The following is a 22,485-nucleotide window of genomic DNA, read 5'->3' as shown; positions in this document are numbered from 1 at the left end:
ACGAACTTTCGGCAGATAACAGAGAACACAGCAGGTTATTTTCGTAACATTAAGGGCTAATTAGAAACATGACAGCAGTATTCGAGTTCTAAACAACGTATTCCGACATCAAATGACCAATTTGAAGCCCCAAAGCCCAGCCAAGTCATTTCATTACAACCAACAACGTAAATAAAATTCAAAAGGATGAAGACATTTCGATATTTTGAGATGATATTCTCACTAGATTCTTGACTCCATCTTACTAATGGCTTTCTCTATAGCAGGTACATTCTTCTTGAAGACTGACCATTGCTCCTCTGTCAAGCTTATTCCTGCAGAAAAAAGTTTACACACATACCACCGTAAGTAAACTAAAGACAGCACAGGTATCCATACATCCAACACATAAGTATAAGAAATATAGAAACGAGCAATATTGCGCTCAATTTTCGGCACAAAGGACTACTTGCATACACAAAAGGTAATGCCACCAAGAATTTCAGAAACATGAAATTGCATTAAAAAGCCGTAACCATCCATGACCTTGTATGTCTTAGGCCACTAATTGAAGTTTTCCCAAAAGAAGCCGTCTCTCCTGAAGCACTTTGAATAAACAATGGTAAGCGAGAAGAGAGAAAGCCCGAGGAAGTGGACTGTTACTCTTCTATTACATTACAGTACAGAAAAGCCTATTCTCGTCATAATCGATTCATGTCAGGAAGCGAGGGGTATAAAAAATAGAAGGAAACAAGTGACTGAAAGCCACTCCAGTACTCTACTACTACCATCAACGACTATAAACAACAATGCAGAAAACAAGTAGAGCAATTGGCATTGTAGTTTACCAAGACCTGTTTGGTACTCAGCCTTTTTCTTCGTAATCCCTCACCAATCCTTTGCTACCAAGATGACAACCTAAGTCATAAGTTCGATGTGCCGAAGAACACATTCATGATTCAGATTGTGCAAAATGCAGCAATGTAACAAAAGCTTATTCACAACGTCAGGGAACTCAGTATCACGAGTCGCATTAACATCATCCATCAACAAATCCAGACAAATGAATTGTGATTAAGCTCTATAAGCAGAAATTTCAGCTACAAACTCAAATCATTTCCTGATATAAATGCACAGAATTAGAAGCTGCTAATAATCGGATTAAAGTTAAGTAAATCACCTTTGGCAGTAGGAAGCTCTTTCCCATCTTTGAAATAGAACTCCCTAATCGACACCAAATTCTTCCCTCTGAATTCCTGAAGCGTCACCTTCCTCTTCGCCGAGAGCTGCATATCACAACCAAAACCCAATAAACAAAAAACCCAAAAAAATCAAAACCCAACACAGAAAATACATTCCATTCAACTTTTCTCGGGAAACAAACAGAAAAAACTGACCCTGCAAATCACGAGATCGCCGTTATCATCGTACTCCCGTTCCTGGGCACCTTCGGCTTCTGGGTTTTCATCCTTCTGCGCTGCTTCTTGTTCCTTCTGATGCTGCTCCTCGAGGAAGGACTGGACGACCTGCTTGACGAAAGCCTTGTAGGGGGGCTTGGAGAGGTCGAGCTCCAGCTCTTCGGAGGCCTGCTTCCGAATCTTGAACTCCGTCATCTCGTCCATGTTCGATTCCTCCAGGATTCTCCGCACCGTTTTCTCGATTTTCTGCTCGGTTTCGGCTTCCATTTTTAATTCAATTTTCGGTTGTGGCGCAGAAAATCTATGAAAAGTTATCTTCTTTTTTGCTTAATTGGGGAAGCCCTGTGTCACTCTGCGCCTCCGAGTTCTTGTGGATTTGGGGGTGCTGTCAAAAAACAGAAATTTTTAGTTGGACGGGAAGTGGTACATCATGTACTTTAATAGAAATGGTAGAAAATTTTAATTTTTAAGTTATTAACATTTTAGCACATATCTCACCATTTATTTAGTAACATATGATGTATCATTTCGTGTACCGATCACATTGAAAAATCTTTTATTCCGTGCGCAATTGAGCACGGTTATGCATCACAACGGTTCACTATTTTACTGGTCTAAGGTATGAAAGCATCTGACAACTTTTTATTCTCGAAAAAAACTTGAGTAAGTTATTTTATTTTGGTTTTACTCAATCCACGTTAATCTTGTTATAGTGTGAAGGTTACTTTATTTTGACAAACATATCAAAAATTTTCTTCTCAGTCCGATATTTATTATTGACTATCACGATTCACATCATAAATGTAACAACTCGAGCGCAACGGTTAGTGTTTGTTTCGGAGAAACGATGGTATGGACCTGAGAAACCGGACTTCTCATCTCACTGAACACAATTCGAAGCATGAAGCAGAGAAAACGGGAAGATAGCAAGCAACACTTGACTTCATTACCAATCGGCTCCGACGATTATCATCTGGAAATGAACCCCGGTGTTGTAAATAAGAAGACCGGGAGCAACAAAGTGAGTACCTAAGCTGATGATTCTAGTTAGGAAACAGAAACTTTGAGTTGCTGACATAGAAGATAGAAGATACAACACCGGAAAGAGGGACTTTCCGATGACACTTACCACGATCAATCTATGACTACAAGAATCTGAACTGTATAGGAAAATATAACACACATCCATTTTTCAATTCAATGTGGTAAATATATACCAGACGGTTCACATTAAAACCCTCCAATTGGGCATCGGCTATTCGACTTCACACTTGTTATCAACTATACGCCGTCAAGGCTCTACCGAGATGCAGTTACCTCTTCTGTCCTTGGACCTTCTTTAGTCTTGCTGCATATACATGACATGACATGACACAGAATAAGTAGAAGAATATAACATGCCAACAAGTCTGGCAGAAAGCATCTATCAGGTGATCGAAATAACAACATAAGATCGGAGTTGATATCTTGCAGAAGATCTAAACTTTGGATGAGCAATGATCATTGAATTACATAAAAGACGGGAAAGTAATTTGTATCATGATCCGTGGATGCTACACTTAGGGTGTAGTGAGATTTGGTTTCAGCACAAACCAGATGACAAATTCAGAATCAAACGAAACTTCTTTTTGCACACATCATTTTCATTAGTTTTTCTTTATTTAAAGGGAGTTTTAACGAAAAGCCCACGATACTGTTCACTTTAACGAAAAACCATAATTTTACACTAAAAAGTCAATCATGGTACTATTCACTTTGCCCTTTATTTTGTCTTTATTGTTAAAACTTAAAGTTTTCAAATCCTTTTCATTAGTAATGCTTGGTCCAAATTCATGAGAAAGCGGCATCCTTAACATTGCTAATCAATTTCATTTGTGAGTATAACATTGTATTCCAGTAACATCGATGCAGTAAACTGCTCTCGAGCATCGAGCATTCGAGCTATACACACAAACTAGGAAAGCAATCCCTACATGTTACAGGGAAATCAAAATCTTTACCTTAATGCTAGTCTCCTCTTCCCCCTCTTCCGAAGGCAACCTCATCCAAGCTTTGCCCTTGTCGCCTATAGCGGCCGCCAGATTCCACAAAACCAGGACAGGGCCTGTAAGCTTTTATAGGCCACCAACCAAAGCCTGGAAATGTTGCAATTCCACCCTGAATCCTTCCCTCCCCATTGCATCCCTTCTCCACCTCCTCTCTCCCACAGGACTTACAGCCACTGCACCAAATTTGGTTCACATTAAACACCACATATCACACACACATGTTCTTTAAGCGAAATGATTTCCGTACACCCCTTTTCTCCCGCTACACACGAGAATCAACGGAAAGTTTCATTCCCCTTAATTAATCATCAAAATTCAGAATCATAGAGCTAAATCCCACATTTAAGAATCAAAATTTGAACAAAAAGTTTCCAAGTGATGCAATCTATATTATATTTCACACCACCTGCATACCAAAGTTCACAACTTTGCCAAAGAGAAACTTAAATCAACTCACAGAAAAGTTCTCAAATTATACTATATCTGCAAAAAGATGTAAAATTTGGGATGGAATCCAAGTTCCAATTAGTGGGTTTGTGACAGAATGAGGTGAAAGATTTGGAGTACCTGAGGGGGAGCTGTTGAGTGGGGGGCTGTGATGGGGAAGCAAGAGAATCATCATCTTCTGCAACTGAGGAAGGTGAGGAAGTTGAAGAGAGAAGGGTGAGAGATTTAGAAGATGGGGAGGAGGTTTTGATGAGAGTTGTTGTAGAGGGATGGAATTGCGGCCATGTCTTGGTGGCGGTGGCGGTGGCGGTGTGAGGGAAGTGAGAGAGTGGGATGGGAGGTGAGAGAAGGGATGTTCCCATTGTTTTCCCAGTAGGATGAGAGGTGGAGTGAGAGGACTAGATAATTTCCTTCCCACTCTTTTTCTTTCAATTGTAAGGTTCACACATCGAGGTTTAGAAAAATAAAAAAGCGTGAAAAAAAAATTGGAGAAAAGAAAAAGGTTGGAGGTTCCACCGAGATTTGAACTCGGGTTACTAGATTCAGAGTCTAATGTCCTAACCGCTAGACCATGGAACCTCAGATGCTTCTCTATTTCATGCTTATTATTTATTGTGTTACGCTGATAAACCCCTTTTACCTATGTTTTTCTCACCTAGACTTGGCAGAATTTCGAACAACATGTTAACTCAACACAAACACGCACGAAAAAATTAGTGTTTCGATCGAGCATTAATTGATCATGCTTATTTTATGCTGCAAAACCCGTTACTAATCAATTATTGACATTCAACACATAGTTTATAATTTTAACATTTATAGACCGATGCAAAAATAAGAATTAGAATAATTTTAATTCTTGAATTTCATGTACTCACTAAAGGCGTAGGTATAATAATCATTTCACACCTTAGCTTTCCCTATAAATAAATAATTAATTAAATACTAACAATTAAGAAATGGATCAACTAGAGTGACTAGTTGATCTAATTCCCTTTCCTTACTTTTTGTAGTTCTAAATTCTCTCATCCTTTTACTAATTCTTTCTTGTTAAAAATCATAAGCTTATGGATCATCTTTCATTGGAGAAAATCTTGAGTGTAACTGAATAAATCCTCATGTTTATGCATCTCAATGTCTCACTTGCACAAATCCTGAAGATATATTTCCAAAAAATCTTGGATATAACCTCATATGCATCCAAATATAAGTATCTCACTCATGTTTTGGAAATATATTTCCAAAAACATATTAGGTATACACCCAAATGTATGTATCTCACACATTGATCTGGTGACGTATATCCATTCTCGATTACACGGCATAATCTCTTACGATAAGAGGATTGATTTTAAATGTTGACTGCTACAACAACAACAAAACCTTTTCTCACCAAGTGAGATCGGCTATATAAATCCTAGAATGTCATTGTGGTGCAAAATTAGGTAAGCAAATGGATTTAAGTTATTTCTTGTGAAAATCATCAGGAAAGAGCTTGTTCGGTATCCTTCTTGGATTCAACTTTTTGTTACTCATCACGTAGGTTCAAAACAGAACTGAATCCAGGAAGGATACCAAAACCCCCCATATCTTACTCTTTTCATGAGGCTTGGACTCTGAGTACCTTGTTCATTCAAGCTTTAGATCTCATTCAAACTCATTTTTATATCCAACTAATTAATTCCGCAAAAACAAATTATCAACAATTATGATAATAGCAATAACAGGGAGAGAAAAGGGAAGCAAACCCCCTTTTTACCAGAAAAAACAACCAAAACTGAGGTTGGAAAAATTAAAAACATCTTTCCGGGGAAAATATATCGAATGTTAAATCGACTTTCTCCTGCAGTAGATACCACTATTTTCTTAAAACTAGTATTAAGTTATATAATCAGTATCATCGTATCTTCACTTCTTTGTTACCCCTGCACAATCTGCTGTTCTCCCTCTACATCCATCACAGAGCCATGATGATGCACCATGTACCATCGCCCGTTATGGAACTCATAGACGTTGGTCACATTGAATGGCCCAGTGTCAATTTCAACATAGGTTTTCATGGTAACCCAGGCCATGTCTGTTAGAACCCGCGCACGCACATCTCGAATCTGAAAGTTAACCCCTTGCTCCCAATTAAATGCTAGTTGCCAACTCTGTATAACAGCATTGTACCTAAAGAGGTAGCAAAAATGACTTAGCTCTGGGTGTCATATATTAATCAGGCGCAAACGGAAAACCAAAAAGGCGTTATGGATATTTAAAACCACAAGAATAAAATCAGCTCTATAGAGAAAGAAACAACTAATAATGTTTCAAGATCAAACCAAAGAGAGGTTACGGGTATGAAACCCTCACTCTTTCAATTTCCACCAAAATTCAAATAATCAAACGGGATCTTCCTATCATGTCAATAACCCCTACCCGAAAGCCATCTAATAACTGTCATGTACATTTGGTTGACTCTTTTATCTAAATCTAAGTTTCAATAGATAGCATTTCACTCCCATCAAATAAAGAAAACCGTTAAAACACGAGGCAGAACAGGAGTTTAAGAATGAAAACAAAAAAGGGTCTGTTAGTGAATGAAAAGGAACGTTAAAAAAATCTCTCAATCACTTGGATGAACTTAACAGAAGAAAACAGTCATAAAAATGCAGTTGTTGTACAGTTGTACACAAATGAGGCATCTTACCCCGAAAAGAGTTCTCCAGAGGCATGAACACACTTCACATAATCTGCATTCAGCCATAAACGACTCATTTCTGGAAGTGACCTTCCTCGGATAAAGTTAAAGAATTCAGTATTGACATTCACAATCGCTCTTGTAGCAGCATAGTAAGCTTTCCATCCATTAACTGGGGTTACGCTATCCTGTTCCAAGGTGAAGTCCTGAAAGAAAATTTGAAAGCCCATAACAAAATATTCTTACAAAATGTTTTGGTATCAGATGCCAGTACATAAGAAACCGACACAGGTTAGGGTCTCAGATACGGACAAAATCGCTGTTTCTAAATTAAACTAAACACGTGTCTCAACACTCTCGCGGGCTAAATCCCATGTTATCCATACACCAAAACCATTATGCATTAGGAAGTTTAAATGTAAGAAATTTCACCATTTAAAGGAATGAAAACTTCATGCAGAAGACTAGATCCAATGATATCCATTAACCAAAACCAACACGAAAAGCAAATAAAAAGGATTAATCTTGTAATCTCTCAGGCACCGAAAATGTACCATAAATAACCATACAAAAGCCTAATCTCATCCCACATGCCAAACCACATTCCCAAGTTAGAAAATGTACCGTAGGTAACATGGAGGATCCTAATTTCATCACATATGTCAAACAACATTCCATTAACCAAAACCGATACGAAAAGCAAATAAAAAGGATTAATCTTGTAATCTCTCAGGCACCGAAATGTACCATAAATAACCGTACAAAAGCCTAATCCCATCCCACATGTCAAATCACATTCCTAAATTAGAAAATGTACCATACGTCAAACAACATTCCAAAGTTCCAATACTATAAACACAATCACAACGGATTTTCGATTGATAGAGATGAATAAAGGGTCCCAATTTTCCCACATTTTCTTTGCAACCAAACACAATCCCTTCAATTGGGCAACCATCTTAGCTTCAAATCAAAATTGAACAAACACCCACATAAAAATACCTCAAATGCAACTAAAAATTCAGTAATCACGTACCTTATGATAAAGCGCCTTCCAAGCATTATCATCATTGGCGGCCCTCCGCATGAGCGAATTGGTCATCGAAAGCCTACAGAGGCTCGGGTAGTCCAGATAGCTAAGAGCATGCGTCCTAATCTCCGGAACCAGCTGCTCCATCATCGACGCGCCCGTATGCCGCTCCAGTACGGCCACCGCCGCCGTCGGCTTCTCCGTCACGTCCGTATCCGTCCCGCCGTTCAAGTGCGGCGCGCTCACGGGCCCCGAATCGGAGCCCGAAACGACCTCTTCCCGGTGATTAGTACAGCAAGTGCAGGCCTTTCCGCTTCCACTCGACGACGAGGTGGCAGAGGCAGCGCTGCCCGATTTGGGTTTGCCGGGGAGTGATCGGACGGCGAGGAGAGCGAGGAAAAAGGTGAGAAAAGTAAAAATTAGGGCTACAAAGAAGGTTTGGGTATAAGAGAGAGTGAGGGAAATAATCTCCATTCATAAGACATGAAAGCTCTGCAGAACAAGAAAAGCCCTAGAAATCTGGTGGTGGGAGATCCAGGATAAGGGTGTGCTGCGTCCGCGGGTGGGGGCGAGACTGGGCCGTTTTGCCTCGGCGGGTTCAGGTTTGAAAAACCCTAGAAAATGGTGATGGGATCGAAATTTTGCAGAGATAAAGAGCGGAAAGAGGGAAAGAGAGGTTGGTTGTGAGTTGGTGACTCGTGAGTGGCAACGGACTGAGTCCGGAGAATCAACTCGAACCGTGTGTACCGGGTCAAATATTAAATAAAATCAAATAAATACTCTATTCTTTTTTAAAAATACTTGGGGGTGCTTTCGTAATTAGACTTTTCCTTGTTCAAATTAATTTTTTTATCATTTTTTTCATTGGAATTCATTTTTATCATTGAAATTTTACTTGATTTATTTACAAACGGCGCTTCTATTTTTAGACTACGTAACACTTGTCTTCCTACTCAACAAAGACAAGAAAATAAAATTTTAAATAAAAATTGGTGGAAAACAATTATGTTTATGTACGTGGTACAGATTCGATCACATTGATCATCTCTCCTAACATTTTTAACACACTAACGTTGTCATTTGTCCCCAAAAAAACAAATATTCTTTAATACTTATAGATTCATTAGTTTGTTTTCCTTAAGCTACAGAGCGAACTTTACGTTAGATGAGCCTAAAAAAATTGTTCATACCGTAATAGTTCAATCAATATTTTTTTTTTGTTGCCAAAACATAGTTTAATCAAATTGAGTAAAACAGTTTTAGATGAATTTAGCCTAATTATTATGTCGTATATAAAAAAAACTTACAAAAAATATTCAATTTTAGAGTCCATAAAAAAAATTTGAACCACTGCGTAGCAGGGCATTTCAGACTTTTAGCCCTTTTGGTCAACGTATCAATTTTCATCGTACGGAATAAAAGGATATTACAAAAAAGATTCTATTAAAACGACATCACACAGGCTTGGGCTGTCCAAAGCAACAAAGCAAGACCAGTTGGACCTTGACACACCAAAGTTCAGCTCAAACCAAGTGAAGGGCCCAGGATTTTTTTTTCACCTCTTCACCAAGAAGATATTCTAAATTATTTTTCTGAGTAAGCGGGATTCGAATTTGTAAGTTAGGGGCGTCACACTGTTTTAACTAACTGACATAACTCACGTTTGTAAATATTATTAATTTCAAAACTCTAGGGGGAAAAAAAAAGAAACAAAGAACCAGTTTCGAAATATTTTCTTATCAACCACAAAAATTGTGATTCATCCAACGACATGAATTTTGAGTTTTTCTACAACAAATTTCTTTCTATTATACAAATAAAAAAAATCTAAAATTAACAAGTGGCCAAAAACCTAATGCTAAAGCTGGATTGGGACTATAAGAAAATTAAGAGGAATTTCTAACTATAGATCAAAGTAATGAATATTGTCATACTGCTGCTAACAATCATAAAAACCCAACCTCTATTGTTCCTGCATGCATTCTCAGGCTGAGACTGAGACGGCGAGGACGAGGACGAGGAGGCTCCTCTTAAAAATGTCAAAATTTGCATTGAAACTAGTTTCAGAATTGCAAAGCACAAAAAGAAAAGACTAACTGCTAGAACCGCAAGCTCTTTGCTTTCGAGGCTCGCTTGATCCTTCACAACCTTCTCAATGTCTATTCTGCAGTAACAAAGAGCGATGTCAGTGAATCTATAGATTGATGTGAAGCAACGAGAATGGAGAATTTACTACATCACAAAAGCCTATAAGTTAGAAGTATATCTAACCTTAACATGTTATTTTCCCCGGCCAATGCATTCACTTGGGATGAAACAGCAGCTTTCCATGATTCAAGGTCGGTAATACTTTTTTCCTGAATCGAAGAATGCCAAACAATTAGGTTGATAAGCTTCCTGTCCCGAAAATTATATGCATAAACATTATATGGATAGTAAGTTTTAAGAAAAAAAACAATGCAGTACCATAATTTCCTTCCATTGCAAGATATCTTTGATCTCCGTTTTGCTTTGATCCAGAAGCAATGATATTCTCAACAGCTCTTTACCAACCTCCGGCAAGATACCCCCCTGTCTTCGATTTAATTCTTTGATATATTCCTCCAGCACAGCTAAGTTCAGCTCGAGTGACCTCACTTTTTGCATTAAAATCTTCAGAACTGAGTCACCAGGAATTCTTCCATTCGGCTGCTGTCTAACCTTCAGAACCGGCTCTGGAATCTTGCTCGTAGTTACTGGATTTTTGGTAACATCTACATTGACCTTTTGTGTATCTTCAACACTTTCTGTCCCTACACCAGCTGTTCGAACCCCAGTTTGACCTTCATTACTTGTTCTCCCGTCAGTTGAACCAACCTCTTCTCTTGGAGACAATTGTACAGTTGAATTAGGCTCTGCCAATTTATTGGCTGCAGGTTCTGCAGGCGCCACAATCAGATCTTCTAGCATCCGCTCAATTGCGTTAATGCCATACACCTCTAGAACACTTAATGTGCAGTAAAACTCAGACCCATAGTGACTTAGTAAATCTAACTTCAAGTATCTTACCCATTTGGGTTCAGGCAGCTTAAAGGTCTGAGCATGCTTGACATTAGCAGCAACAAAGTTGCCCAATGGCAACCACGCTTCTGCCGGATAACTTAAACTTCCAGACAATTCAAATTCCTTGAAATTAGAAGAGTAGTGCTCAAAGTTTGCAATCTTGACAGAATTTACCAGAGTCTCTTCTGCAAGCTCAACTATAACAAACTTTCCCCCGACGGAACAAGGGTTTCTCAGGTACTTATCGTGATCCTTTCCCAATATGTTACATGCTCCCTTTGCTTCCTTATTGTGAGCCACCACTTTTGCACCTTTGGATGCAGAGGCATAGTTGTATTCCATTCCATCAGATTCAAGCCCCTGGGTAATGTTAATAAGCTGACTTGGCATATCCTGACCTTTTTCCTGCTTTGTTATGTTTCGAAATTCGTCAATATTGAGATAGGAGGGATGAGAAGTTCCTCCATTCAGAAGTTGTCCTGAATGATTTGTGTTATAATCATGTGCTTGATGTAGTTCACAAACCAAATCACCATAGCCTAAAATACTCCAAACTATTTTTTCTAATCTGTCCGTCTCTGGAAGTGAGTACTTGGAAATTGCATAGTTGTCAGAAACTCCAGAATTGTTACAGCTTTGAGACGAAGTAAAATCCAATACCAGTCCATTTGTCTGTTTTCCGCTTCCATTTTCTACAAATGAGCATGCATGGTCACCGTGCTTACCATTGTGAACACTAGGATAATGTGTAGATCTGTTATCAGGAGCTGAATTCCCTGAAGAAAATATATGCTCAAGTTAAATGATCAAATCCGCAAAAATAGTAGACAAGGGTAAAAGCTGAAATGCCACACAAATAGCTTATCCTAAAAGCATGCATCCGAAAATAGCTGAATGGCGATTCCAATTAAAATACTCTCTTAGCTCCAGCTAAATGATAAGATTCTGTAAATCGTAGAAATAATTTCATTGATGATGAAGAATATAAGGGTACTAGCTGAAGAGATTTCCCCAACATTAAACTTCAGCAAAGTTATCAATCTATAAACTAGAGCAGAGACATTAGTTAGGAAAAAAACAATAGTGAAACCATATTATTCGAAAGAAGAAGAAATAGAATACCTACATAGAACTTCTCAGAATCTAGACTCCAAGATATGAACATTCTTTAACAACAACAACAACAACAACAACAAAGCCTTTTCCCACTAAGTGGGGTCGGCTATATGAATCCTAGAACACCATTGTGCTCGATTTTGTGTCATGTCCTCTGTTAGATCCAAGTACTCTAAGTCTTTTCTTAGGGTCTCTTCCAAAGTTTTCCTAGGTCTTCCTCTACCCCTTCGGCCCTGAACCTCTGTCCCGTAGTCACATTCTTTAACAAAGAAACAAAATTGTTGAGCATCCAGCCCAAAACCAATCAGAAATGGGCGGAGAAGCCCCTTCTCGACTTCCATCTCCGCGGGAGTTTGTTGAATGAAAACAAAACTGGAACCTATTGACACTTTCTCATACCCATTAAGGAAATTTGGAATTCATTTCACCAATAGCACAGTGTCCAAAACAATGCTAACCATCTTCTTCTTTCGTAACATTTCGTAACATTTGGATATCTTTTCTCTGAGAATCTTATCAGCAGAAAATTAAAGGCACCAGCTTTTGTTCTATTTTATCCATTTCTCTTCAATCTATTGATATAAATACGGATTGGGGAAATGGGTTTGCTAGAACATACAAAGTTGAGAAGTGGGCATAAGGAATTAGAAAATACAGGTAAAAAGAGGCAAACTTTACAAAAACCAAACAAATGAAACGCAAATGGACAATAAAATTTCCAAGTACCTCCATTGCCATGGCCGAGACCGAGCTTAGAGTAGAACAAGAATACAAGGCACCAGAGAGAGAAGATCAGAGAGAGAGAAAGCTCGTAGAAGCTCTTGCTCTTGTTGTTGTAGCATTTCTTACTTTTGCTTTTGCAGCTTTCTCCACCACTGTTGCTTTCCTGGAAATTGGAGCCGTCAATGCTGGTGTGGTAGTTTCTCGTTTGGGTTTTGGTATAAAAGGAGCCGTTCCGAGGCTTCTTCATCTTTCTTCTGTGCAAAAATGGCCGTTGCGTTGGAGGGTTTTGGTGGGTCTTTATGTTTCATCATAAAAACATAGCAGAGAGAGAGAGGAGTAGGGAGAGAGAATGTGGGATTTCCTGAGGAATAGGAATCGGGAAAAGTCCTTGTCTGCTTTTTGTGGCAAATTTTTTCTTCTTTTTGGGTCTGTGTGGCTAATTATTCCCACTGTTGCGTAAAGCACTCTTCGCCGTTGAGAGGCGCATAAGTCGCTTTTGGATTTTGAGCTTTGGCTTTTTAATTGAAATGTCTGACACTGCAATTTAGTCTCAATTTACTTTTTGAAATTAATTTTATTTTGCTTTACTTTTTAAAACTGATGTTTTTAATTATTTTAATCTCACTTCATCTTATTCTGCTAAAAAAATGTTAAATTTAAAAGTATTTTGGATATTTTACTTTTTACAATACGTACTAAAACAATCTCAATTTTATTTTTGACAACTGTGTTTTGACCATTTTTAAAGTAAATTATTCAATCAATAGAAAAATTCCTGACAACAAAATATTATATCAACCAAAATAAATGTTACAATTTTTTTTTCATAAAGTCATTTCATTTGCAAGGCATTCTTGTACTAGCGCAATGAAACTGTGCGCTTGAAAAATACTCATTACAACATAAAGAAAACATGATTAACCTATTCCAAAGATATCCTTATAATCAAAATTGGCTTAACCACAAGTTTCACCTATAAGAAAATGATCTCAAATTAGTTGCACAATTTATAATCTAAAAAAAAACCATTAAGCTATCAGGTACAAAATACTTCCTATGCAAACCTCAAAACCAAAAAAATGATCTAAAGCAAATGTGCATAGTTTGCAACCACAAGTTTCACATTGTTGAGTTACATATTCCAATTGGTGATAAATTAATTACAATTTTAGTTTAAGAGGTGTGTAAAAAATGAAGTGTCCAAGATACCCTTCAATTTAACGTTTCTTTTATGGAATGGGTTGAAGTGAGACCAAAAGAGTTAAAAATGTCAGTTTTCTGGGGGCAAGTGAGACAAAATCAATTTCAAAAGATAAATTGAGACTAAATGGCCGTTTTAGGAGGCAATTCAATTAACAAGCCTTGAGCTTTTGAGTTCAAGTTTTTGACCCGCATCTCAACGACAAGAGATTTATCAATTCCCTGCAACACGGGGTGGTACACTACTGTCACTATACAAGTGGTGAGATACTTGTGTTAAAAATTACCAACTTGAAAAAAAAATCATTCAACTTACATAATGGCACGTGATGTCCACCCATGTTTCTAGGTACAATGAAAAATTTCTCCTTAACAATGGTTTAATTTGGTGCCAAGTATCAATGCCACCTCCCACTACCAGCGTCACCATATTTGCTCTCTAAACTAAACCGTAATTTGTAAACGTCCGCGTATTCAGGTTGGTTAGAACTTGTGTGCTCACTCTTAGACCAAGTTCCAGTCTTTCCCAATTGTTTAAATTAGATCAGATTGTTGTTTGAATCATAAATGAACCGAAATTTGAATAATTGAGACGCTGACACATCATAACGAGCAAACATTGCTAAACAAAGTTGATGCGTGTAATGGTGCTATGCTTCATTGTTTAAAAAGGAAGAGACTTACGTGAAACGTGAGTACCCAAGGCTGTGTCAAAACTTATCACCCATTGCCATATGTTTTAGCCTGTTTTTTTACACGACATTGCAGAAGGATTTGGGACACCGCCACCTTGACGTCTCCATTTTATGCAAGTCCTCTAAGCAAGGTCACATATCGAACTAATTAAAGAAAAATTGTGTGACAGAGTTGAATGAGATCATGACATTCAACCATCTGAGTAGTAATCTCATTCATTTGTAAATGGAAAAAGTAGAGATGAATTTGGAAGCTAATTCCTTTCTTACAATATATCAACCTCCATCTAGAAAGTGCACATTTCTACATTATCTATCAACCACCAAAAAAAGTAAATAAAAAAAGAGAGAAAACCCAATAAAAAGGAAAACTGGGCATTCTTTTGAATTACAGGAGAGAGAGAGAGACAGAGACAGAGAGACAGAGAGACAGAGAGAGCGAGAGAGAGAGAGTTACACCAAAATTACAAGACAAAATCTCAATTCGTGCACTTCATGCTCTTGATGGAAGTGAAGCTTTCGATGCAGGCCGCGGAGAGTCCCCATTCGCTTAATCATAGGGTTTCTCCATTGGATTGAGATAGAAGGGCGTACTCTGACTCACGTTCCTGTTCCTGTTCCTGTTCTTGTGTGACGAACTTAAGGCTGCCAGGATTTTCCTCCTCTAAAAGAAGCTTTAAGGGTGTTTGTGGAAGGTACTTGTTCAAGATAAAATCAATTTCTTCACCGCTAATTTCCTTGCGTTCAAGAAGAACCTGAAGTGAAAGAAAGCCAATGAATCCCACTGTCATTGCACCACTTCGAAGTTAAATGCAATCAGCTCATTTGCATGTATGCAATCTCAATTTGCATTCCACATATTAATATACGAATTTGCATCAAGACCAAGTACCTTCACAGTTTTAAGCAAGGCCGTGTGATGCTTCTTAAGCAGAGAAAGTGTTTTGTCATACATTTTGTGTATCAGCTCTTCCGCCCTTTTTGCAACATCATCATCTAAATTGAAGTTCACTGGTGGTTCAATCAGGTCATAGTCGTGGTACAGTGATCCCTCGAAGTCCAGCCGAGGGCCTACAAATTCAAGTTTCTTCCTCCAAGGTGGTGGCTCTCCATGTATGACCATCGGATTCTCCAAATTCCAACTGTAAGGAGAGATTAATCAAATCAGATCATTACAACCACACAGAAAGCAAGGAGGTAGAAAAACAGTAGTGAACAAGGGCCTGACATGGTTAAAATTTTACGAGCAAGCCAAGATGCATCAGCAAGGTAGTCAACCGATGCCCTTGATGAGTCTCGTCCATATATGACCTCTTCAGCGGCCCTTCCACCAAGTAAAACCTGCACAAAGGAAAGAAAAAAAAAACCATTAGATTAATAGGATACAGTATAAAAAGAAACTACAAGAACCAAAAACAAAAAAAAAAACCTGAAGGCGATGCAGCAATTGTGGCCGGCGCTCAAACATGTATGATTCGTCATCAAGTCGATGAAATACAACTTGTGACAATGTCTGTACAAATTACTTGACAAAGTTACACCGTAAGTAACAAGTGATAGGAAAAAAGGAAATTTCAGTAAAATCAAAGTAGCCATGACATGTTACAGAACCGCAAAATTAACAGGATAGGATAGTTGCCAGGCTTTAAGAAATCTAAGAAGATAGTTGGTCGTCTATAAATCATTCAGGTTACCAAATTATGCAACAGCATGACAAGAATGAACCACATAACAGTGACTATTTCATCAGACAGTGCCAAAAACATACAAGGCAACAAAGAATTACAAATTAGACTATGGACGAAAAAGAAGATAAAGGAGCAGAAAGAGCACCTGACCACGAGGGATGATTGAAATGCGATCACACCGTTCAACTTCTGCGTTTTCGTATTGCCTAAGCAGATGAGAAGTCATTGCCACTCCAACTTCAGTAGTGGCTCGACGACATTGACCCAGATGGCCCAACTCTATTCCAACCCGCTTTGGTCCTACAGTGAGTCTATCAACAGCATCATCCAAGTCTGTCTGAAAAATTGAATCATGCCCCTTCCTCACTGCGACAAGTGCAGCCTCTTGGACCAGCTGAGCCAACTTTGCTCCCGTCCATCCTGATAAATAGAAAATTGGATTCAGGACTTCAAATAACAAATCCACTGGAGCACCAAAGACGGATGCATACCTGGTAAGTTCTGTGCATAGCTGGACAAATCAACAGATGGTGACATTTTGACTTTGCTTGCATGGATTTTCAAAATATCCAATCTCCCCTTCGCAGCAGGTGGACGAATTTTTATCTACAGGATGCAACCCAAATAATAATGAGCCACGAAATTACATTCAACAAAGCTGGCATATACAATTTAATGAATTTATGGATAACCAAGCAGAAAATTTCAGTTCCAGTCAGTGAATAATCCAGTATCAACCAGGGCAAATCCAACCAATGACTGGAGAATAGATGAATGGCTCATTTAACATAAGATACAGATGTATAATATGACTGATGGATGTCATTCTCAAGCTTAAACAGAAGAACTAAATTCCATGAAGCTAACACAGTAGCCTAGTTCCAACGGTCTTTTACTTTAGAAAGAGAACAAACCTTCCGATCAAAACGACCTGGTCGAAGAAGTGCAGGGTCTAATAAATCCCGGCGATTTGTAGCAGCTAAGAATATAACACCTTTACCAGTATCAAATCCATCAAGCTCTATTAAGAGCTGATTCAGAGTAGTTTCTCTCTCTTGAGTGGCTGCATTATACAGGTGGTCGCTAGTTTCCTTGAAAATTCCTTGACGCCTGAGCACAGGATAGAAAACACATATCCATAAGTTTATTAACATCCAGTTCAAAGTTAAGCACTAGGCTCTTGTCAGCCGGCACCTTGCACAATAATGATATGCCATAAAGTTAATTACTGTATGTTAAAAAAAATTAAAACCACAAACAATAGCACAAATCATTAAAGTTCAGCAAGAGAAATATTCATACCTTGTAGCCAATGCATCAATCTCATCAATGAAAATAACAGATGGTTTGTTTACCTGCACCAACAAAAATAAAGCAATTCATAGCATAACAATCCCAATAAAGACTTCAAGAAAGTGAATATGTGGCTTTAATTGATAAAACCACTCTCTGAGAAGTCAGAACCACTTTTAAAGAGGAAATTCGATTTTAAAGTTGAAACTATGAAATTGATACCAGAGTATGACTTGTTTGGGTTCTCACTTCCCCTTCAGGGTGACAAAGTAGGATAATATGGGGAGAACCAAATTTGTTAGTGCATAGTGCCTCCAAAAAATATGTCCAGGTTTAAATGTTTAAGATTAAAAATGGAGCAAAGTCTAAAGAAGATTGATCACAATTAACAGAATCCAAGTACAAATAATCACCTTGGCTCTTTTGAATAGATCCCTAATACGAGCTGAACCAACACCAACTAAGACTTCAACAAATTCAGATCCAGCCATTTGGTAAAACGGAACACCAGCCTCACCAGCTATGGCCTTCGCAACCAGGGTCTGGAAACAGGTGAGTAAACTGAAAAGTTAGTAATGGATAATTTTATGTATTGTAATTAGTACACTGATTAAAGGTGTGCACAAATAACAAACCTTGCCACATCCAGGTGGACCCTCTAAAAGAACCCCATGCGGAGGTTTTATTCCCATTTTGTCAAATAGTTCTGGGTTCTTCAAGTACCTCACCAACTAATCAGCAGAATATCAAAGATACTAATAAGTTTCCCTTAATTAGGAATGTACCATTAAGAATTATAACAACATAAGACCACGAAAGAATTTACAATATTTAAGCAATTTATTCTCAAAGAATAGTGATAACGAATACCTCCAGAAGTTCCTCTACTGCTTCATCAATCCCTGCCACATCACTAAACTTAACTCCAGTTGACCCCTGAACACATGCCAAGACAAAATAGAATTCTAAGAACATTATGAACAACTTCAATAATATAGAAAGTTGCAAAATGTGTAACCATCAGAAAACTAACATCAACACGGGCTTCTGCTTTGGATCGTGAAAAATCAATCCCTTGCCACAGATCCTACACATAGTAAATGCAACACATGGTGATCAAATCCATGGCATAATAATACAAGGCATGAAACTGTAGAAATGACGCAGCATTACCCACTTCCGGAAGTTCTTAGGTCTTCTTGAAAGTGTGAAACGGACAAGAATGACCATGGTCATAAGGACAATTGTTATTGGTTTTAACATCTCAATGCTGGCAGATAGACCACCAAAAGTGTAAAATTCAGAAAATTTAGAGAAAATGCCTCCATCACTGAAAAAGTCAACAAGGTTATCCCATACTCTCTCCAAAATACCCAAGGCGAGACCAAGGAAAAGTCTCGTAAATGGTTTCACTATAGGCCATACGACATATACAGTTGATGCAAAAACAAAGCTGGTAACAGCAAATACTGCAGAAGCCAGGAATCCTCCAATAAAAACTGCTGCAGCAGCCATTACAGCTGTTACCATTCCAAGCTCCACCATCATTCTGCTAGATATGGAAGATGCCACCGGATGAGGGTACTGTGGTACCTTTCCAACCCAAGACTGCAGCAGAGGAATCAAACAGTAAGGAAAGATTAATCTTCTATATGAATAAAAATAAAAATGGATTTCCTGACTCTTAAAAAATGGTTCCAATTATATGACATCTATGCATTGTGTTCTAGGACCAAAACCTCAAGTCTAGATATATAGTACAAGATATGGCCGCAAAATTTGAAGTCTGAAGTTAATTCTTGAACCTGATTATTTTCATTGAGCTCAAATATTTTCTATCACTGATACTACAATTAATAAAATAATATTAATGCAGCCAAACTTACTTTCTAAGCACTCAAACCAGAACCTCCGAATAAAATGGGACTACATACGAAACACTCTAATTTTACACCATGCAAAATAAGTACCACTTGATAATTCACTAATAGCTAGTTTTCTTTTTCTTAAAACCAATTTCCATTTGATTCACAAGTTATAATTAACTAAGCTCAAATGAGTTCAAAGATTGATCACCGTAGTATGCCCCTCAATCACATATCTCGGGCCCGTGTAATCCTCCAAAAGAGCTTGAGCTTCACCCTCATCCAGCCTCATTGCCCTGAAAATATGCAAAAACATATCAATAAGCTACCAAAAACATCCACAAAAATCACAACTCCTTAAGCAACAAGCTGGTTAGTCATTTTTTACCATTTGGTTCGATGCAAGCTCTTTTCGCCCGGTATCTCCTTCAAATCAACAATGTAATCACTGACCCCATAAGAATTCCCTGCAACTTCCTTGGAAGTCAAGAGCTTAACCTTTTCACTCTTCATAGCTTTAAGAAAATCCTCATAGCTCATTCTGGGCAATTCCTCCAAACTCTTCTCAAATTGCTCTTCCTCTGGCAACTCCGTCCCAAAAATCTGCTCAGGCACATAGAGCTTCCCCTTATACTCCCTCAAAATGTCCTTCAAATACACAGCATCATCCTTCACTCCACCATCACTCTGTCCCTCAATTCTCTCATTTTTCAGCTTCGAAAAATTTAGCTGTTTGGCCAAGAGTTCAACAAAACCCACATTGGAATTCTTCCCCAAACTCTCTTTTTCCTTCAAAGTATAGAACTTGTCGCCAACCAAGTACCTGGGTTCAATCTGGCTAGGGTTCTCCTTCAAAACCCTGGCCACAAAATCGTCCTGGGGGGATTTGCTATTGTCACCGGACCTTGATGACGGCCCGGAAGACGTTTGGCAGATAAGGGTGAGTGACCGGTGGCGGAGAGGCAGCTGCGGTTGAAGTTTCCGAACCAAACAGAAACGCTTCGAGTGAGCTGGGGATTTGAAGTGGGTGTGGGGTTTGGGAATGCAAATTCTGGGTGGATTGAGAATGTCAATGGATGCCATTGCTGGGAAGATGAAAAAATTTGAGCAATTGGGGTTTAATTTTGGAGGGAAATGCGGCAGTTTGTGCTCACATTTTTGGGAGTTTATCTAATTTTTAGGGTTTATGATTCTTCTTTTTTTTAAATTCTGCAATTTTGTTGCCTGAATTTTGAGTTGGAAAGTTGAAACTTTTGAGTATTAGAGAGAGGTTTTGAGTTCTGTTTCATATTATCCGGGTCAAGTTTCTTCAGGCGGGTTCGCCTTTCATGATCCGAAGTCGATTAATCTTTGATTTGGCGAGGTTTAAAATATCGATATTATCCCGATATTTTTATCAAAATTTTCATGTTTTTTGACGATATTTTAAACCTTGATAGGAACTCTATGTAATACTACTGTCACCTACTCATTATATCCAACTGTCACCTACTCATTATATCCAACTGTGAATCCGACTGTCACCTACTCATTATATCCAACTCATGAAGAAATACTAGATTATGGAAGTGTCTTTAAAGAGATGAATCCACCTACCAAGATTTATGAGATTTTGGTCCATTATGCTTGCTGGGATGATGTTTGGTGTAGAAATGAGATATTCATCGTTGATGCATTAGCATATGCAGCTACTGAGATCATGTTGAGCGATGACATTGAACCTCGTTCCGTTAATGAACTGATTCGTCAAATTGGAAACAAGCAACCCAAGTCAAACTCAATTTGCTTGTGAAACGTAAGGTGTTTGGACCTATAGCTCCTACTCCTTCACATGTGAAGCCCGTTAGCTACAAATGAGTTTTTGTTCGGAAGTGTAATGAGAAGAACGAAATTGTGCGTTACAAAGCTCGTCTTGTTGTGCAAGGCTTCTGACAATGTCCCGGGATTGACTATGATGAAACTTATTCACCCATTATGAATGTGATTACTTTTCGCTACCTTATCAGTTTGGTAGTTTCCGAAAAACTGAGTATGCAACTGATGGATGTAGTAACTGCGTACCTCTATGGGGATCTTGATACAGAAATTTATATGAAAGTTCCTGAAGGACTTACATTGAATGGATCAAATATTTCCAACCCTAGAACACGTTCTCAATTCGGCTGAGGCATTCACTCTACGGTTTGAAGCAATCAGGAAGAATGTGGTATAATCATCTGAGTGAGTATTTGACTAGTCAGAGATATGTAAACAATGAACTATGCCCTTGTGTGTTCATTAAGAAGTCATATTCTGGTTTTGGGATTGTTGCAGTATATGTCGATGACATGAATCTCATCAAAACTTCTTAAGAGCTCGCGAGAACTGTTGCGCACTTGAAGTCGGAATTTTAGATAAAAGATCTAAGAAGACTCAATATTATCTCGATCTCGAGATAGAGCATCGTTCGGATGGAATCTTAGTACATAAATCGAACAACACCCAGAAAGTGTTGTGCCGTTTTAACGAGGATAAAATGAAGCCTTCGAGTACTCCTATGGTCATTCGCGCTAGATGCAAAACGAGATCCCTTCCATCCGAAGGAGGATGATGAAGTGATTTTGGAGCCTGAAGTTCCTTATCTAAGTGCAATCGGCGCTTTATTGTACTTAGCTCAATGCACTAGACCCGACATCTCATTCGTTGTTAATCTTTTGACAAGATACAGTAATGTACCAACACGCAGACACTTGATTGGTGTTAAAGACATTTTCTGCTACCTTAAGGGTACCACATATTTGGGTTTGTTCTATCCTTACGGATCCTCAAGTGATGCCACACCCCTTTATCTCAAGTCGATTCTCACCTTGTTGGTTATGCCGACGCATGATACTTATTTGATCCGCACAATGAGGGTTCTCAAACGGGTTATGTCTTTACCATTTGAGGCACTGCAATCTCTTGGAGGTCAACTAAACAGACCTTAGTTGCCACTTCGTCTAACCATGATGAAAGAGTTGCATTAAAGGAGACAACACCAAGCACATTGAGTCGAAGTTTTTCTTCTCACATCAACAACAAGAGCATCAGAAGATTGAAGTCACGCAAATCCGTTTACAAGACAATCTGGCCGACCTTTTCACCAAATCACTACCGAATGTGACGTTTCAGAAGCTTGTTCAAGGAATAAGTATGCGTAAACTTTTTGAGTTGTAGCATTGTTAGTTTTCTTTGGAATTGTGTCTAACTCAGGGGAAGTATCCTGAAGTATACTTGCTT

The 22,485-nt window shown here is 38.4% G+C and overlaps 4 protein-coding genes and 1 non-coding gene across 6 annotated transcripts; all 5 read right to left on the bottom strand.

Moving 5' to 3' along the window:
- Positions 1-16: 16 nt before the first annotated feature.
- Positions 17-2,426, bottom strand: LOC103424977 (RNA polymerase II transcriptional coactivator KELP-like). Its single transcript, XM_008363062.4, has 4 exons — positions 2,256-2,426; positions 1,377-1,782; positions 1,160-1,265; positions 17-314 (listed from the first exon to the last, which is right to left on the bottom strand). The coding sequence occupies exons 2-4, from the start codon at positions 1,662-1,664 to the stop codon at positions 223-225; spliced, it is 486 nt and encodes a 161-aa protein (XP_008361284.1). The 5' UTR covers positions 1,665-1,782; positions 2,256-2,426; the 3' UTR covers positions 17-222.
- A 1,973-nt stretch (positions 2,427-4,399) lies between these two features.
- Positions 4,400-4,471, bottom strand: TRNAQ-CUG (transfer RNA glutamine (anticodon CUG)). The gene has a single exon. It is a non-coding gene; the product is annotated as a tRNA-Gln (tRNA).
- Positions 4,472-5,539: 1,068 nt separating this feature from the next.
- On the bottom strand, positions 5,540-8,397 carry LOC103424978 (F-box protein SKIP8). Its single transcript, XM_008363064.4, has 3 exons — positions 7,612-8,397; positions 6,585-6,781; positions 5,540-6,064 (listed from the first exon to the last, which is right to left on the bottom strand). Exons 1-3 carry the CDS (start codon positions 8,077-8,079, stop codon positions 5,812-5,814), a joined length of 918 nt encoding a protein of 305 aa, XP_008361286.3. The 5' UTR covers positions 8,080-8,397; the 3' UTR covers positions 5,540-5,811.
- Positions 8,398-9,326: 929 nt separating this feature from the next.
- Positions 9,327-13,025, bottom strand: LOC103431527 (SUN domain-containing protein 5). 2 transcript variants are annotated; one of them, XM_029103727.2, is made up of 4 exons: positions 12,490-13,025; positions 10,072-11,423; positions 9,877-9,962; positions 9,327-9,764 (listed from the first exon to the last, which is right to left on the bottom strand). In XM_029103727.2, exons 1-4 carry the CDS (start codon positions 12,731-12,733, stop codon positions 9,758-9,760), a joined length of 1,689 nt encoding a protein of 562 aa, XP_028959560.2. In that variant the 5' UTR covers positions 12,734-13,025; the 3' UTR covers positions 9,327-9,757. The 2 variants fall into 2 exon arrangements, with proteins under 2 accessions (XP_028959560.2, XP_017186741.3); XM_017331252.3 differs by having other exon boundaries at positions 9,327-9,769; positions 12,490-12,952.
- Positions 13,026-14,571: 1,546 nt separating this feature from the next.
- Positions 14,572-20,551, bottom strand: LOC103415827 (probable inactive ATP-dependent zinc metalloprotease FTSHI 1, chloroplastic). The gene is made up of 15 exons (XM_029103726.2): positions 19,616-20,551; positions 19,439-19,523; positions 18,536-18,970; positions 18,396-18,449; positions 18,233-18,298; positions 17,998-18,093; positions 17,776-17,904; positions 17,372-17,424; positions 16,984-17,179; positions 16,561-16,675; positions 16,215-16,489; positions 15,811-15,894; positions 15,610-15,722; positions 15,274-15,523; positions 14,572-15,136 (listed from the first exon to the last, which is right to left on the bottom strand). Exons 1-15 carry the CDS (start codon positions 20,308-20,310, stop codon positions 14,936-14,938), a joined length of 2,847 nt encoding a protein of 948 aa, XP_028959559.2. The 5' UTR covers positions 20,311-20,551; the 3' UTR covers positions 14,572-14,935.
- Between the last annotated feature and the right edge of the window lie 1,934 nt (positions 20,552-22,485).

Source organism: Malus domestica, chromosome 06 (genome assembly GCF_042453785.1).
Source record: "Malus domestica chromosome 06, GDT2T_hap1".
Classification (NCBI taxonomy): domain Eukaryota; kingdom Viridiplantae; phylum Streptophyta; class Magnoliopsida; order Rosales; family Rosaceae; genus Malus; species Malus domestica.
The sequence above is the reverse complement of the archived record's forward strand: the minus strand, read 5'-3'. Positions and strand labels throughout refer to the sequence as shown.

Coding starts and splice junctions, on each gene's coding strand:
- LOC103415827 (XM_029103726.2), bottom strand. CDS start 20,310: ATGGCATCCATTGACATTCTCAATCCACCCAGAATTTGCATTCCCAAA. Junction 17,905..17,997: donor GTCCACCTGGATGTGGCAAG/GTTTGTTATTTG, acceptor ACCTGTTTCCAG/ACCCTGGTTGCGAAGGCCAT. Junction 16,676..16,983: donor CAGGTCGTTTTGATCGGAAG/GTTTGTTCTCTT, acceptor TGCATCCTGTAG/ATAAAAATTCGTCCACCTGC.
- LOC103424978 (XM_008363064.4), bottom strand. CDS start 8,079: ATGGAGATTATTTCCCTCACTCTCTCTTATACCCAAACCTTCTTTGTA. Junction 6,782..7,611: donor GGAAGGCGCTTTATCATAAG/GTACGTGATTAC, acceptor ATTTTCTTTCAG/GACTTCACCTTGGAACAGGA. Junction 6,065..6,584: donor TCTGGAGAACTCTTTTCGGG/GTAAGATGCCTC, acceptor CTACCTCTTTAG/GTACAATGCTGTTATACAGA.
- LOC103431527 (XM_017331252.3), bottom strand. CDS start 12,733: ATGAAGAAGCCTCGGAACGGCTCCTTTTATACCAAAACCCAAACGAGA. Junction 11,424..12,489: donor TCTCGGCCATGGCAATGGAG/GTACTTGGAAAT, acceptor TATTTTCTTCAG/GGAATTCAGCTCCTGATAAC. Junction 9,770..9,876: donor GGGGAAAATAACATGTTAAG/GTTAGATATACT, acceptor TTGTTACTGCAG/AATAGACATTGAGAAGGTTG.
- LOC103424977 (XM_008363062.4), bottom strand. CDS start 1,664: ATGGAAGCCGAAACCGAGCAGAAAATCGAGAAAACGGTGCGGAGAATC. Junction 1,266..1,376: donor GCGATCTCGTGATTTGCAGG/GTCAGTTTTTTC, acceptor TGTGATATGCAG/CTCTCGGCGAAGAGGAAGGT. Junction 315..1,159: donor AGAGCTTCCTACTGCCAAAG/GTGATTTACTTA, acceptor TTTTTTCTGCAG/GAATAAGCTTGACAGAGGAG.